This window comes from Vipera berus (genome assembly GCF_964194415.1).
Source record: "Vipera berus genome assembly, chromosome: 1".
NCBI lineage: Eukaryota > Metazoa > Chordata > Lepidosauria > Squamata > Viperidae > Vipera > Vipera berus.
Window position 1 is genome coordinate 133,585,979 of NC_138202.1, and position 17,875 is coordinate 133,603,853.

Consider the following 17,875-nt stretch of genomic DNA (forward strand, 5'->3'; position numbering starts at 1 on the left):
GACAAAATAGGTGACAGCATTGATTTGCTAACAGAAACTTCTGTTGCCCAGAGATTTCAAGTGATATAAAACTGACTGAAAACTAAATTTGCTGTGATAAAAAAGATATCAGAGCACAATCAAAATATTAGAGTCAATAAAAACAGTGGATGTGAGAACAGTAGACTGCCAAATTAATACAGATTTCTAATGATATGCTTAATCCATAGAGATTAGCAGAGTCTTTGAATGAAAAGACCCACTTTGTATCCCCGAATCCTCTTAGCTCCTTTTTGACCATAGGTTCTACTTTGATTCCTAGGATTATGCATTTTTAAATGCATTTTGGATCATGGCTTGTCTGCACTTCCAATGAAGGCTGCCTGGGGAGGTTCTCATGAAGATGCAAATTTTGCCATTTCATTGCTCTGTTTTCAGGAATTCTTGTGTGTTCCTCCTGTTCTTGAGCGTCTAGCAAGCAGACTACAACTAGGAACCTGAAGTCTAATTGTGAAATAATTGTTTAACTCTTTGTTATGTCACTCGGCATCCACCCAGGTGCATTGCAGTGGGGGAGGAATATTGAACCCCATGTGGCCAAATCAGAAAATGCTGCTGAAATTAAGACACGGATGCATGGCCTTAGAAATCAAGCCAAATGTAACCAAGATAATTTTTTTTTGACTTCATGTACGTTGTGTGATTTGTCGTCTCTCCAGGATGTATAATAATGCGGATGGACAAGTGGAATTTTTTTTTAGTATTTTTTTAAACCATGGTCATCCTCAACAAGACAGCAATCTTTATCTTCTGGTCCAGGTCTTATTTGTAATTAGATAAGGGGAATCACAAAACTTGAGAGTATTGAGGATGGAGAAACTGCAAAATGGGTAAACGGTGCAATGGTGCAAGGGCGATATTTTATTTTTTGAGAATTTTATACTTTACTTTCAAATTTGAATATATTACTGCAGTGATTTGCATGATTGTTGTAAATTGCTCTTTTTGCTGCATCCTTGTTTTATTTATTATTAGATGCTTATGCCGCTTTTATTACTTTGTAAGTAACTCAAGGTGGCAAACGTACCTAATATTTCTTCCTCATTTTCCCCCACAACAATCCTGTGAAGTGGGTTGGGCTGAGAGAGAGTAGTGACTGCCTCAAAATCACCCTTTGCAACTCAGTCGGGAGGCTAAGGGTTTCGGGCAGGGAAGAAACCTACCCCAATCACGCGAGAAAGTGGAAAGTGGTGAGAAAGTGGAATTACTTGGAAGTACTTTAATTTAAATAGGCACCTAACGCTATTTTTTATCGTTCGCAGAAGTCTCGAAGTGGATTACCATAGCATCGGCATAGATACCAAGTGCATAAGATCGTTGAAAAAAAATGTCATTTCGAAGTAAGGGAAAAAAAAGGACAGCGACGCCTTCCATCGCAAGGCAAGGCAATGACAAAGGCATTCTAAGCTTTGTCATTGGCTGGAACGCAAAAGTTAAGAGGAGCAGCCAATCGTCGAGGAGAGGGGCGGAGAATAGTAGCAAAAAAAGGGAAAGGGAATTGTAGACGTTGTCATTGAGTGGAACCCAAAAGTGGGAGGAGCAGCCAATCGCTGTTGAGAGGGGCGGAGACTAGTCGCAGAAAAGAAAAGGGAATTCTAGGCTTTGTCATTGGGTGGAACGCAAAAGTGGGAGGAGCGTGAGAGGGGCGGAGAAGAGTAGAGGAGGAGCCGTTTTTCACCGTCAGGAAATGACAGGCGATGGGGCGGAACCAGCGGAGGAAGCCTTCGAGTCACGTGATTCTAAGGCAAGGGCGGGATTCAACTTGAGCGACTTCGCTTGGGCCAGGGGTAGGCAACCTCGGCTCTTTTATGACTCATGGACTTCAACTCCCAGAATTCCTGAGCCAGCTTGGCTGGCTCAGGAATTCTGGGAGTTGAAGTCCATGAGTCATAAAAGAGCCGAGGTTGCCTACCCCTGGCTTGGGCGAACCTGCAAGCGAGGCAAGGAAAGGAAGTGAGGCTCTCGACTCGGCTGGGAGGAAACCGGGATTCTTAGCGAAGCTGTCACGGAGAGAGGCAGGTGATTTCGGAGGCAGAATGTCACGCGTTGCTCTGAAGCTGAAGGCGGTGTGGGTGCTTGGAGTTGGGAGGCGTTCATATGCGGGAAAGCACTTCGCCAAGGCGAAGTCGCTTCTGCGGTGCGTGCAACTGGGTGGGCGTTTTTAAGTAGAGTTGCATTTAGAGTTTGGGTGGCTAAAATAAATAAATATAATAGTATTACCTTCTACTGGTAAAATAAGTCAATTAAACGCTGCTCCGTATGCTCTTACTGTAATCATGAGCTCGCACGAGGCTTCTATTATATATATATATATATATATATATATATATATATATATATATATATATATATATATATATATATATATATATATATATATATATATATATACACACACATACACACACACACATATATATATGTGTGTGTGTGTGTATGTGTATATGTATATGTATGTATGTATGTATATATATATATGTATGTCTATATGTATATGTGTGTGTGTGTGTGTAAATTTTTTGGATTGCTAACAAAGAATTAAAGGGAGACTGATATGCATTTCAAACTTATTTGTTCTCATCAGTCAGCCATACCCTTCTGAGATTCGAACCTGGGCTGATTGCACATTAGGCAGTTGTTTTTAACCTCTAGGCCACAAGCTCTATCTCACTTTGTTAGCTGAGAAGCAAGGGGGATATGTGTTAAATGCTTGTTAACTATTTAGATTACCTTGCTAAGCCCCAAACATGGGACAAATCTTTATTTCCTGTTTTGGCCTAACCGAAGGCCATCGACAGGCAGTAGTCACAACAGGGACAGCTCATATTTGTGTAAATCTTTTGGATTGCTAACAAAGAATTAAAGGGAGACTGATATGCATTTTAAACTTATTTGTTTTCATCAGCCATACCCTTCTGAGATTCAAACCTGGGCTGATTGCACATTAGGCAGTTGTTTTTACCTCTAGGCCACAAGCTCTATCTCACTTTGTTAGCTGAGAGGCAAGGGGGATATGTGTTAAATGCTTGTTAACTATTTAGATTACCTTGCTAAGCCCCAAACATGGGACAAATCTTTATTTCCTGTTTTGGCCTAACCGAAGGCCATCGACAGGCAGTAGTCACAACAGGGACAGCTCATATTTGTGTAAATCTTTTGGATTGCTAACAAAGAATTAAAGGGAGACTGATATGCATTTCAAACTAAGTAGTTTTCTTTTAACATTACTGTTTTAGGGCTCCTTTGTGCATCTTTTAATGCTTCTTTTCAAAATACTATTCAAATGTTTCTAAATTTTTGAAATAAGGATTATTGAAATGAATGAAATAGTTACGAACCTTCTAAAAATCTCTTTATGCCTCTTAGTTGATCTCTTATATTCTTATTTTCCAAGAAGACCAGTTCTTGTAAAGGCAATAATTCAATGTTATATTATGTTTTTTGCCTTCCAGATACATTGCGGTTAATTCACATGTCATCCGAAAGAGTGATAGTTACCGTTCGTCTTATTCGCTCTTTTGAGCATCGGAATTTCAGACCAGTTTTGTACCGAAATGTTAACCTGGACCAGACCGTAAAAGAATTTATTGCATTTGTGAAGAAGGGTAAGAAGCTGTGAGGGTTGACTTTGCTGGTCAGTGTGCTGAAAGATTAATTGGCAGAACAGAGGTGGGGGAAAGGGAAAAGGCAGTTTGCTGATATTTCTCTGGCAGAAGAATTGGAGCGTGTATTTTTTGTGTGCAAAATGCATTTTTAGGCAAGCTGGGGGAAAAAATCCCCAGAAACACAGTGCTGCAGTCAGCTTGCCAGGACATCAGTCCTGTGTTGGTCGGGCCAGTTGCCTGATTTGATTATATATTATCTCCCTTGTTCCTACAGTGTTTCTGTTGTTCCCTGATTTGGAAAAGTCAAACTCAGTAAAGTTTTATTTCTCTCAGAATATATGCTTTCTCAGGGATAATCAATCTACAAGGCACGTTTTTTACAGTATCATTTGTTAAGATATTATGAGAGCCAGTTTAAGACACCAGGCTAGAAACAGGGAGGTGGTGAGTTCGAGTCCTCTCTTAGACATGAAGCCAACTGACTTTGGGCCACTTGCCCTTTCTCAGCCCTAGTGAAAGGCAGTGGCAAGCCACATCTGGAAAACTTTGCCAAGAAAAATGCAGGCAGGCAGTCCAGGCCGTTGCCAGGAGTCAACCTTAACTCAAAGGCTCAAAACAAACACACACAAAAAAAAACAAGTCATGGTAGATTTTGAATTATAAAATTTCAGTCTATCATCTAACACAATTGTTACCTCCATTTTGTGGGTTCACTGTGTTTAGAGATAGTCCTTGTTTAACAATGCTAACGGCCAAAAAGCAAACAGTATCCCAGTCAAGGAACTAACAACTCAGACAAACAAGCTAACAGACAGACAAGAGCCCAATAAAGGAAACACCCCTCAAACACAATGAAAGGGCAAGCCACTAGACCAGGGGTCAGCAACCTGAAACAGTGAAAGAGCCACTCGGAACCGGTTCCCTCACTAAAGGAAAAACTGGGAGCCGCAAAAAATGTGTGCGCATGCGCGTACATGCACGCATGCACAGAACAGGGTTTGACTGAAGAGTGGAGCCAAGGCAAGATATACACCTACCCTGCCCCCTCCGCTCTCATTCACTCACGTTTTGTTTGGAAAAGCTTCTCTCTCACTCTCATTCACTCGAAAGGCCAGCCGCGGCGCCTCCATTGACTTCTATGGGGATGCTTGGCAATGAAGGGGCCGATTGAAACCGCTCCTGGTAGTGCTGCTACTGCTAAATTTTCCACTTGCTGCTTGGTTCCGATGAAACCGGAAAACCTCCGGATGCCACTGCTGGGGGTGGAGGAGGCTGCCTGGGTTTGGCCGTAGCGGAAGCTGACAGTAGCGGTGGAGGTGGCGGCGAGAGAGATGATGGAGGTCTGCTGCATCTCCGTCAGCCTCCGCCTCCCCCACAGAAACAAATTCCTGGGCCGGCCCCCATGGCAGCAGCGGGCCCCAAGGGCTGAGCAATCGTTCCAGCGATGGCTGCTGCTGTTGGGGCGGCCTAGTGTACTCGCTGAGAGATGCTGGAGGTGCTCCAGGCCAGCGTGGTAGCCGCTGTGCTCTCCGTGTTTGGCCCAAAGGAAAAGGACACACACACACACACGCAGACACACACACAGAGAACTCCCCCTCCCCGGCACACCCCATCTGACCGACCCACTCACCTTTCCAGCAGTCCTCCTGTCTCTTCCTCCGCTGCCACCATGTGCAGTCCGAGGAAAAAAAGAGGTTTGTGGGAAGTCCACACAAACCAAAGAACTTCAACCAATGAATTCAAGCTTCGCAAGGTGTTTTTTTTTCCATGAGAAGTTTGAATTGATTGGTTGAACTTTTTTAGTCCCACTTTTTTTTTTGGACTGCATATGGCAGAGGACTGGGAGCCACAGGAGATGGCTGAAAGAGCCACATGCGGCTCTGGAGCCGCGGGTTGCAGACCTGTGCACTAGTACATGGGTAGGCAACCTCGGCTCTTTTATGACTCATGGACTTCAACTCCCAGAATTCCTGGGAGTTGAAGCCCATGAGTCATAGAAGGGCTGAGATTGCCTACCCCTGTACTAGTATATGCTGACTCAGGAATTCTGGGAGTTGAAGTCCATGAGTCATAAAAGAGCTGAGATTGCCTACCCCTCTACTAGTATATAGAATGAGAGCAAACCCTACTCCTTTCTTGGACTGATGATGCTTTCTAATTGAGTAATGAAAGGTCTGCAAGAAAACAACCAAGCTCAGAGAGCACCAAGGAGCCCACAGTGCTAACTGGAACCAGAACCTCCACTGTTAAACGACAGGGGCATAAGTTGAAAAATAACATGGCTTAGCAATGGCAGTCCTGGCTGCTGTTGTAAAGAAAGGATTATGTGGGCCATTCAATGAAAACCTCATGTGATTCGGACTCGCAACCTCCTGCCGGCTTCCCTATTGACTTGGCTTGTTGGAAACCGGCAGGAAAGCTTTCTGAATTGCAACTACTTGATTCCAAGACACGGTGACATCATCAGTATGAGAGCTGGTCATAGCTACCACTCATTCAGCACTGTTGTAAGTTCAAACAGTCATTGAATGAGTGGTTGTTAATGGAGAACCACCTGTATTGGATGTAAAAGTTAAAAAAAACCCAAACCCTGCCAAATCTAAAAATGGCAAAAACCTTCCAGGCTGTTGCCGTGAAGGCTCTGTGGAATGTAGTCAGCTGACATCAAGCTTGCCTCGAACATGTCTTTATTACAATATGACGATCCTCATCGGCCTTACTCAATCTTTGATCTCTACATAGATGCAGCTATCCAGCTTTCTTGACCTGGGAGTGTTTTGTCACTGCCTTCTTGCGGGGATACTTTCTTAGTGTAGCCAATAATTATGGTGGGCTCCCCTCTGAGTATTAACCAGGTCTGATCCCGATTAACCCTTTAAGACCAGTGAAAGTTGATTAGGTGCTGCACCTATTGGTCTCTTTTGGAGAAGACCTCATAGCTACCTATTTATACTACTTGGTAAGTGAGTTTCGTTGGATTTGGTGCATTTTGATTGGTATTGAAAAACAGCTTTATTTTCTCTTGGTCTAAGACAGGGGTAGGCAACCTTGGCTCTTTTTATGACTCGTGGACTTCAACTCCCAGAATTCCTGAGCCAGCTGGCTCAAGAATTCTGGGAGTTGAAGTCCACGAGTCATAAAAGAGCCAAGGTTGCCTACCCGTGGTCTACGATAATGGTGCAGGTGCTTACATACACTACTAAATGTCAGGGAAAACAACGTTGATTTTCATTTTTGCTCCCCCTCTAGATATCACATCAAGGACAGAACTTTTGCTGCCTTTCAGAAAATATACATATGGTAATTTCCTTTCCTTATTTTTTTAAAAATATTAACGTGAATTCTTCTTTGAATAAAGCAATGAACAGTACATGAGATCTTTGAAAGCATGGATGTCAATTTGGCTCGGTTTTCTAATTCATCCAAACTTTCTTTGAAAATTTAACCCAAAAAAGTCAGGTGGGGATCAGCGGACTCAGATGCGGTGTACATTTAATTTTATGTCTTGGAACACTGAGCCAAACTGTAGAAATGTGTATGCTGTGAGAGACCTTGTGCTGCGGAGGCAGGTGATTGAAATCAATTATTTCTGAAGACAACTTCATTTCTTTTTTTCTTTTTCCCCCCCTCTTAAATGGCCTCTAGTTTTAAAATCCTATATCAATAAATAAAGGCTTGCACTCTTACTGACTTAGTAATGCTCATCCTGGTCAATGTTACCAGTCTTCAATGCAGGTATTCCTGTGAGTCAAGCTATTGAAGGAAGAATTCCCATTTGCTTCCTCTTGAGTAAACATCATAACTGAACTGGCTCTTGCCCGGAGCTGGGTGGTAGCTGCATTAGTGATGTGGCTTTAAAGATTTCCCGATAGGAACCAGCAAAGCCTACACCATCACTGGACAAAGTTGGTGAGTTTTTAATGATGTGGTCCACATTTTCGGTCTTCCCCTATGTCAGTGAGGGTGATGGCGAACCTTTTAGAGACCGAGTGCCCAAACTGCAACCCAAAACCCACTTACGTATCATTGGGTGCCGGGTGGGTGTGGCCCATTGGCTGGGTGTGGCCCATTGAGTGGACGTGGCTGCAGCAGTAATGGCAGACTGGGTGGGACTAAAAAGTTCAATCAATCAATTCCAATTTTGCGAGATCTTTTTTTTCCCTGCGAGAAGTTGAAATTGATTGACTGATTGAACCTTTTTTTTTTTTTTGCACCCGGCAGCGGAGGCCTGAAGCGAAAAGGTTTTATAAAACCCAGCTGAAGGCCTACTGTAGGTCTGGGGTGACGGCAGACGTGCCCACAGAGAGGGCTCTGCATGCCACCTGTGGAACGCGTGCCATAGGTTCGCCACCACAGCCCTATATGATGGCAGCATTAATCATTTCTATCAATCAACTTTTGTGTTTTAATTCCTGCCCAGGCATGCTTCGAACAATTTTCTTAACAAACTTTGCAGATTGCATCACTGCATTTGTAAATCAGTCTTGCCTTTCATCTCTTTTATTTGTGTTGATGCTTGTGACAGTTAAGATCAAGAGCACACGCTACATGTTCTCTAGTATGATACCTGTAGAGGGGACAGAAAGTAGAGGGATATTAGAAATAATGTTGCATGACAGAGGATCAAGTGTCTGGGTACCCAAGTTATCGCAAGATGTGTCATCTCTGGGTGAGAACAATTAACCAGCGGAACAGCTTGCCATGAGAAATTGTAGGTGCTCCATCACTGGAGGTTTTTAAGAAGAGACTGGACAACCACTTGTCTCAAATTGCATAGGGTCTCCCGCTTGAGCAGGGGGTTGGACTAGATGACCTCCAAGGAACCTTTCAGTTCTATTCCGATTGTGTGATTGAAAAATATCAGGCAGTACAATTCCAAACTTTTCCTTCTGGAACTGTCATCTTGGAATTCAACTTCCACATTAGCCTGTATGTTATTCATTCATTGTGGTATTAATTATCAGAGTTGTCCTTGGGGTATGATTTTTGTAACATGATCCCAAAATGCTTTTTTGGACTTGACTTACATGCTGAAATGCCACTCGTGACCCACAGTCCTTTGAACTCAGTTTCTTCCAAGCTTCTGCATTTCAATAGCCAGCCACTAGTTGTGAGGTCAAGAAGGGGGAATCAAGTAGAAGCCGGAAGCAAGGAATAAGAATTATGTGCTGAAAGAATTTACATAATAAGTAAGGAACAAATTGGAGCAGAGATAAATAAGACTCAAAGATGAATTTGCTAGACGAAGTAATATTTAAATAAAAATGAATCAGTAAATTAAAAGATAAATGAATTGTAAGAGTCCAATTATTATGCCAACTTTGCAGGTATGGGATGGTTTGAAACAATTACAAGTTTGGCTATATATCTGTTAACGTTCACTTAATGACCATGCCAGCTTTTGCAGTAAATAAATGTGCATGCTAGAATGTATTGGAACAAGCTGATGTAAAAAGAGTGCACTAGCTGGCAAATGTTTAAAAAGAAATCAAATAATGCACATCCCTTTGGACAAGTGAAAATTATACGCTATACCTAGATGGATTAGGAATGTCTCTTATATAATATTGAACTAATTCTGAGAATATAGTGTTAAAATGTGTAAAAAAAAATTCCCAGGAGAATTACATCACTTGTTTGCAGATACACACACACACACATACACACACACACACACACACTAAACTGACTTAGAATTTGTTTTGTCAAAATTAATAAGAATTGACAATATTTTATAATCAGCCTATTGAGATTAAGAGACAGTAGATGGCAGAGTTCTATAATAAAGTCCTTGCATAGTACACTGAATTAAAGTTTGAATAGGAATTACTGTGTTTCAAGTTTAATGATTTCTTTATTTGTTATTATTCCTCAATTTGTTTTTATTGAATGAATAAATTGCATATTAGTGTTAAAAAAATCAAAATGATCTTTTAATAGATGCTAGTTTCTTCCACAATCTGATAATGACTTGAAATCACAAGATGCTGATTAATATAGTTGATATAATTCAGTCCCGTTGTTTTCTCATTCCACTGAATAGTTTTATTTTAAAATGATCCAGAAGGGATGGAAACCAGAGGAAAGCCCTCAAGGATTTGGTTAGCCTTTTCTTTGTTCTGAAAATGGCGTGTACTTTCCTCTTTTGCAAACATTGAATCCATCTTGCATTTTCAAACATAACAGAAAGTAATGCTGAGTTAAGGACTCCCCAGATGGGCTGATGCAGTGGTGGGATTCAGCTGGTTCGCACCAGATTGGCAGAACCGGTAGCTAATTTTTTGTTGCCTAGGCCCAGAATGGACTTCCGGAAGCGGCATCCACACAGAGAACTGGTTGTTCACATATTTGAATCCTACCACTGGGTTGAGGTCAAGGGAATGTATTTTTTCTCCTGTTATATCTACTCTGGATAGTTGGGGAGCAGAACCGGGTAGAAAGCAAGGTCAGAGAAACGGAATTTTGCTTATGAAACATTTGCTTATTGCCCGAAGATAAATATGGTAAAAGCTGTTAGCTTGAAAAAAGTATTGGTTTTGATTTTTATCTGAAACCTGGTACGGCTAGTCCTTATGACCACAACTGAGCCAGGTATAAGTTCTTGATGTATATAATTTGAGAACATTTTAAGAGAGAGGTTGCAGTTAACATTTTTTAAGGCTGGCAACAAATTAATTGTTGAAACCTATGCCAGGATGTATTTATACTGATTAGATTAATTTAATTTGTTTTATGCTGCTTCAGTGAAAAAGACAAATGTAAGCAACTTATAATTTTATAATTTAAACCTAAAAACCTTTGAAATAAGTATGAAAGCCAGTGTTCAAATTAATTATAATGAAATAAATAACTGGCTGCAATCTTCTTCTGTATGTTGGGGGCCATTTATTCTTTGAGATTTCTGTCTTGTTTTACGGGTCTAAATTTATCCCAAGTAGTATCACTTTGGGAAGAAGTGGTTTTGTATTTCAAACTGTGACATGTGTCTAATTCTAGTTCAATGAATAAAGGTAATACTACTGCAGAACGAATGAAGCACGCACAAAATCTGGGAAGTGTCCATCAGTGTTTAAGGTCAAATCTGTCTCAAATGATCTCTTTCAGACACAATGAAGATTATACATCAAGCGCATGGCTCTAAGGTACGTTTTATCATTGCTTCCTTATTTCCCTCTGATGATGATGTTGTCCATTCAGTCGTGTGCGACTCTTGGTGATTTGATGGGCTAGGTCTCTCTACATCTTCCGATTTTGCCCTGTGTCTTTTGAGTTTTTCTACTCTGGTTGGTGTCAGCTTTGATGGGATCCAGCCATCATGTTCTTTGGCGGCCTGGTTTCCTTTCTTTCCTTCTAGATAGTTCTTATTTTTTTTCTTGATGTTGGCCATTGTTGTCTCCCTCATGCCACCCTTCCTTTCCCCACATTTCTAGACCAATGAACTTGTTGTGAGTTTAGAGGATGACGACAGACTCATTTTGGAGGAAGGCAGCACCTTGAAAGCGGCTGGAGTAGGTAAGTTGCTCATTTGAATTGACGGAAGAAGTGGTTCATTGTGCTCGCCTTTATTCTGAGAACAGCTGACCATATTTGGACAGCCAGCTGAAAAGCAAACGCTATTCCTGGTGCTTCTGTGCAGAAACCGATAATTATTCCGGAGTGGGAGAGGAGGCCAGCTTAATGTACATTCAAATCATTGGGCTTGAGAACACCACGTCTCTCCCTACAGAATGCTAACGAAGGATTTTTTTTTCTTAAAAAAGAAGGTATTCCTAGAAATCTATGGAGTCATTTTAAATGATTGACAGTTTGGTTATTAGAACCACATCTGCTTCATCTTTTCAGTAACATTTAAATGGATGGTTTGGTTGGAAATTTAAGAAGGGGAACTAGTAAGGAGACATGAGAGAGGCATCTGTTTAATAAAGCACAATGCTGAAATCACCCAGATATTTGAGGCAGAGTGCCCTGGGGTATGTCATGCAGTAAGAAATGTAAAGAAAGAGGATTGTGTAGGCTAAACCAGGTGGCTGCAGGGTGCCAGTTAAATATTGATTTGGCATTGCAGGTAATCCTTGTTCAGTGATTCACTCCCTTCTTTCTTTTCTTTTCTTTTCTTTTTTCTTTTTCTTTCTTTCCCCATCTCACACAAGACAACTCTAGACAGCTTACAGCATGAAAATGAAACAATAAATATATGAATAAAAGAGCCATTCAGAGTTGTCTTGTAGTAAAATGTCAGGCTAATAAATTTTACAAACAAACAAAATCACATTAAAATTACAATAAAATACAAGTTATAACTAAAGATGAGGAGGAGAAGAATATATGGGATGGAGAACATTTTTAGTGACCGCAGCAGTTATGATACTGATGAAAATGTAACTTTGTGACTAGTGTTCCCATTTATGACCATTATAAGTCTGTATAGCAAAGGAGAGCTGAAGTAAAATTGTAAAATCACGATGTTTCACTTAATAACTGAGTTGCCGATTGATGTTGCTAAATGAGGACTATCTGTATCTCTTTAAGTTCATCAAGTTCTCTGGACACATAGCACTCTGCTTAAAACAGTATATTCATTGTTATTTATTTAATCACACTAGTAGGCCACCTTAATTTCAATCACATTTTAGGTGGTTTACAAAATGTAAACACTTAAAGTAACAATAATAGCACAGAATAGGAAATGATTTGTTGTCCACATCAGAGAAAATGGAGGCTTTGAATGAAATGTCTCATTGAAATGGCTGAAAATAGGAGAGTTGATTATAGACTGGTATACAATTGTTGGCTGGGGATTCTGGGAGTGCTGGGGAATTCTGGGAGTTGAAGTCCCCAAGTCTTAAAGTTGCCAAGTTTGGAGACCCCCTTGCTTTAGTGTTTTTCACTGTAACCCACATTTCTAGAGAAACCTTTGACTTAGACCACGGGTCGGCAACCCACGGCTCCGGAGCCACATGCGGCTCTTTGAGCCGTCTCCTGCGGCTCCCAGCCGCCCGGTGCGCGCGCACCTCTTCAAATGGAGAGTGGCACCGCCCGTTTGGAGAGGTGCGCGCGCACCTCCCCGAATGGGCGGAGGTGCGCGCGCACCTCCCCAAACCTTTGGAGAGGTGCGCGCGTACCTCCGCGCGAACGGGCCGTGGCGTCGCTCTTTGAGGAAGCTGCCGCGGCCCGTCTGCAAAGCTGCCGAAAGCGGAGCTGCGCGCGCACCTCCCCAAACCTTTGGAGAGGTACGCGCGCACCTCTCCAAAGGTTTGGGGAGGTGCGCGCGCAGCTCCGCCCATTCGGGGAGGTGCGCGCGCACCTCTCGGAACGGGCCGCAGCGTCGCTCTTTGAGGAAGCTGCCGCGGCCCGTCTGCAAAGCTGCCGAAAGCTGCAGCTTTGCAGACGGGCCGTCGCCGTCGGGCAACCGGGAACCGGTTCCATCTCACTTTAAAAAAAAATGGCAACCGCATGCGTCCGCGCATGCGCAAAAAAACGTTTTGCGCATGCGCGTGCATGGACACACGCACGCGGCTCCCAGTTTTTTTAATTTGTGATGGAACCGGTTCCCGGTGGCTCTTTTCCTTTTTTAGGTTGCCGACCCCTGACTTAGACGTATGTTCCAACTGTAGGGAAAGAGCTGTCAAACTCGCCACATCACGTGATGTCTTTTTGCACTGCTGGCAATGGGTGGGCGCAGCTTCGGTATGATGAAACCGGCCTGCGGGCCAGCAGTTTGACACCCCTGGTCTAAATCATCCACATTCTGGATGGCTGGAACTTTAAACTTGTATAGCATCAAGCATTAAATGATTAGAAAGTTTTTCTTTGCTGTGATTTATTTCTGGAAAGTGATGAGGGTTACTGCAGTGCCTAAGACAATAACGAGGATTATTGCAAGGCCTAAGACACATGCCTGCAGACCCCTCCCTTCCCCCCCCCCGTCCCAATAATGCCCAAGCATACTATTCCTCCCCCAAACAAGATGGCTGAAAGTTCTTGGTCCAGCTGCAGTCTAGGGGCCACAGACAGGGTTCTGGACAGACTCATTTGGGTCAGTGACGGTCAGTTACCTATCCCTAATTTAACGAAAGTTCTTGGTCCATAAAAGTAGATCTGATCCAGGAGGACCTCAGGAAAATACAACTTGTGATGGTGAAGAGAAGACAGGAAAAGTGGAGTGTTATCTGGTCATTGGACAGGCTGTTCTTTCTGCCATTTGTTCGATGGGAACTTTTCTTTCAACATTTAAGCCTCCAAGGAAGGGTGGTAATGAAACCCTCTAAGAGTACCAAAAATTATCTGAACAAATAAACTGACAACAGAAAAGAATGTATTGTTCAAATAAGGTAATTTTGGAATGACTTGAACATCTCTCTTTATAAGGTAGAGTTAGCTTGCAGGTAAGAAAAAGGAAAAAAACAACTTTCTTATATTTAGTGAATGAGTATCAGACATGTTCATTTTTATTCATTATCTGGAGTTTATATGCCCAACAATGCTCAATTCATCTCACTTGAATAACAATAACCAGGACTGTAACCCTAAGAATAATTATAATGTATTACAGTAATAAATCATAATAACCATTAGAAAAAGGAAGCAACAGTGCTTCATACAGCAGCCACAGCAGCCTAACCCACAGCAGGAAGGTTGTCCTCATCACCCGTCTATTAAGCGTAGAGTCACTTGGGTAGTATGGAAATTTAATAATGAAAAACAAAAATATTTCACAGCTCTCCAGAAAATCCAGGTTTGTATACCTTTATGAAAAAACAATCCAATGGAATGGGACCGAACCTAAGCTTGGGAGGAACACTGCTCTAAAGAAAGGGGGGGGGGCAGCATCTAAGCATTGATGTTTTATCTCCCTTTTTCGTAGAAAATTGTATAGAGAAATCTAGCATTGAAATAAGTATGGAATATTTTTGTTCGTTTGTAGAAGTTTTAGAACAAGGGTGCAAATCTGAAGCTTGCTCCTGATGGGTCTACAAACCCAGATGCGTGTGACCTTCTGAACAGACCCTCTCATTGGAGGGGAAAAAAAACATTTGTGAGAACAGAATAACCTTTTAGGGCAGACGTGTCAAACACAAGGCCCGGGGGCCGGATCCGGCCCGCGAAGTGGTTTCATGTGGCCCACGAAGCCAACCTGGAAACAGTGAGGGAACGGCCCCCACTGCCTTGGCCCTGGCCCAGAGACCCTCCTTCTGCCAGAGACCCTCAGATCTGGCCCACTCCTGCCCAGGCCCCCATAGGCACCCTTGATGCCAACGATGTAGAGCTGGCCATGCCCACCCAGTAGGTCATAAGCACTCTAGCCATGCCCACCCAGTAGGCCACACCCACCCAGTAGGCCACGCCCACCTTGGCTCCCTGAGGGCAACTGCAATGCTGATGCGGCCCTCAGTGAAACTGAGTTTGACACCCCTGTTTTAGGGGCAATAATTAGCAGTAATAAGCAAGGCTGCAACAGGTGCCGTTCACCCAAAAGTTCTATACAAAGTGTCTGCTTTCAGTTTTGATTCCTCCAGGACTTCCTTTTCTCTTTCTGCAGATTTCCTAGTCAATATTCAGTCATAGCTCTCCCCGCCCCCCCTCCTTTCTTCACAACACAGGCAGACTTCATTAACTTATGGCTTAATTTTAAAAAGCCAGTGCCGAACCTGGTTCGCTTCTCACTTCAAAAGGCTCCCCCGTCTTCTGATTGTGATGACTTTCCATCAGCGATGCGTCTGCTCTGAATTAGTAATGTTGCTGACTTACTGTTTTAGAAGAAGTCCTTGACCTGCTGCTGTTGGGAAGAACTGTGCCTGCTCTGAACCTCCGTGGTTCCTTGAGCTCTGCCAGATCCCCTGTGAATAATTAGAGGCATTTGAAGGTATTGCTGGAGAAGCCAATTTGTGCCTTTCGCTTTGCATATTGTTGAAGCCTCATGAATTAATCATTGGCAGGGGGAGAAAAAAAATTAGCTGCTTCAGTCTCGCATTTGATGGGTCATGAGGGAGAATGTAAAGTGACCTGTAAAATATTCTACTGATCCTCTAAGTATTAAATTATTACGGCTACAGGTTAATTTCAGGGGGAACCTCCCTGCCTGCTCACTAAATAGAACAAGGAGCTTTAAAATACAGGTTTAGCTATTTTCTTACATTTTGAATACAATAGAATACAATGAAAGAGAAGAAGTGATGCTTTCAGCTTGCGGAGTGCCATCTCAATGCCTTTGTTTTGAATTTGGCTCTTAACCAAGTGTGCTTCCCTGTTCCTTCTACCAAGCCTTCTATGTCTTCTTGCTATTGGGATCAGCTGTAAAAAAAGATGTTAATCAACAACAGTCTTAAACGACAGCTTAATTATTGCTACATTTTTTATGATGGGAAAACTCTAGTCTTTCTCAAGTAGGTGAAATATGTGTGTTTTTCTCATTTCAGCTAATGAAACAGAGCTCGCATTTTTCTGCATGGAGGATTACAAAAAATATAAAACCAATCCTGTTACTACCTGGTGAAGACCAAGAAAATTGAGAGAGAGAAAAAAATGTTGTTAATAAGACAGTTTATCCTGAAATCCTAAAAAAATGTATGTTAACAAGCATTGAGACTTTTGTTTAGAGAAATGCAAGACCCATTGCAGGAGGGGAGACTCCAAACAGTGACACTGCTTTCCAATAAGATGAATTTCACTTCCCGAAATGTGTGGCGTTTTATAATAAACATACGTTGATACCTTCTCTGTATGGCTTTGCAAATAAGAATCGGAATGTAGATGGGCACAGTCCTTTATTCCAAAGTGAACGCGTAACAGCTCCAGAAAAGAACCAAGCATAAAAAAATCCAGGCAATCTCACCACACTACAGCTTTTGTGTAAGCGTCCTTTGCATTTCTTCCCTTGTCTCTCCATAGCATTTTCTTCAAGATGAAGGAAGTGCGAAAAAATGCCTTGTTTCAGTTGACAGATACATAGGGGGGAAATGGTTTATGCTGGGCATGTTTCAGGGTTTGTGCTTTTTTTTCTTCAATAAATGTTTTTGAGGCAAGGTGCCAAAGTGGTGTTTATGTAAGTGCTAAACCTGTAGAAGGGAGAAAAATAGCAATTTTTCCCCCTCATTTTCAGAGGGCATCTAACAGTTTCTAATCATCAAGTAAGTTCTCCCATTTCCTTTGATGGCTAAAACATTCTTCAGTGTAGCTCATCATGGTAAGAGTTGGCCATTGTGATTTATGAGATGTGGTCCCTGTGGTATATGCTATGATAACATGCTGATGGGATTTGATATCAGAATGCATCTGGGTATTAACTGAGCCCTTTGCAGTAACTCTTCTGTACCAATATGTTCAAGAATGAACAGTTGTCTTTTCTGCTGTTCTTCTTTTAAGGATATAACAGTGGTTTGGAGTATGTTCAGACTGGACAAAATTCCTTTCCGTCAGAAAAGATTGTACTTCTAGTGTGTTGACTTCCTTTAGAAGGTGGGTTGCATCACTTCACTGTCTGCCTAATGGTTTAGCTGTGGTGGCCAGTGTTGAGAAATGTTAGAAATGAATCAGCTCAAAGGGAAGTGTTAATATTGCTGGGCTGAATGGTGGGGCAAATTATGGTCTTGTTAATGATGTGTCTGTATTATGAATCTCCAAGTAGCGTTTACGGTATTTTTAATAGCTTTTTTAATTGGTCTCAACAGATGGCAACACCTGGCTGGCTGACACCGACTTGGCTTGGAAGCCTAGTAATGGGTGGTGCTTGGTGAGAGATTTCTAAGGAATAAAGGCTGAAGGCTAGATGGGAAGCAAGGGGGAACATTCCAGAAAGGAGACAGTGATCTGTATTGCTGCATGGTTATTGCCATGAACTCTCCAATTTTGTGTTTGACTTGAAAAAGACAATCTTGTAATCCTCCAGTTTTGCTTCTAGCATATACAGCAGGGGTGTCAAACTGCCGGTCCGCAGGCCGGATGCATCATAGCGAAACCTTGCCCACCCCATTGCCGGCAATGGCAAAAAAGTTGCGATACGTCACGTGACGTTGCAAGTTTGACACTCCTGATATACAGGGAGTCCTCAACCTATGACAACTGAGCCTAAAATTTCTGTTGCTAAGTGAGACATATGTTAAGTGAGTTTTGCCCTATTTTACGATCTTTCTTGCTACATTTGTTGAGTGAACCACTGCAGTTGTTGAGCTAGTAACATGGTTGTTAAGTGAATCTGGCTTCCCTATTGACTTTGTCAGGTCACAAAAGGGAGA

At 42.2% G+C, this 17,875-nt stretch overlaps 1 protein-coding gene across 6 annotated transcripts; it reads left to right on the forward strand.

Moving 5' to 3' along the window:
* The first annotated feature begins 1,770 nt into the window (after positions 1-1,770).
* On the forward strand, positions 1,771-16,359 carry LOC308662603 (UPF0538 protein C2orf76 homolog). Of its 6 annotated transcripts, none has more exons than XM_081318621.1 (7): positions 1,771-2,105; positions 3,492-3,644; positions 6,894-6,944; positions 10,749-10,786; positions 11,075-11,156; positions 13,738-13,975; positions 16,061-16,359. In XM_081318621.1, the coding sequence occupies exons 2-6, from the start codon at positions 3,512-3,514 to the stop codon at positions 13,938-13,940; spliced, it is 507 nt and encodes a 168-aa protein (XP_081174747.1). In that variant the 5' UTR covers positions 1,771-2,105; positions 3,492-3,511; the 3' UTR covers positions 13,941-13,975; positions 16,061-16,359. The 6 variants fall into 6 exon arrangements, with proteins under 6 accessions (XP_081174747.1, XP_081174746.1, XP_081174748.1 ...); XM_081318620.1 differs by having other exon boundaries at positions 1,773-2,058; XM_081318622.1 differs by lacking the exons at positions 1,771-2,105; positions 13,738-13,975 and adding exons at positions 2,127-2,176; positions 15,401-15,507.
* The last annotated feature ends 1,516 nt before the right edge of the window (positions 16,360-17,875 follow it).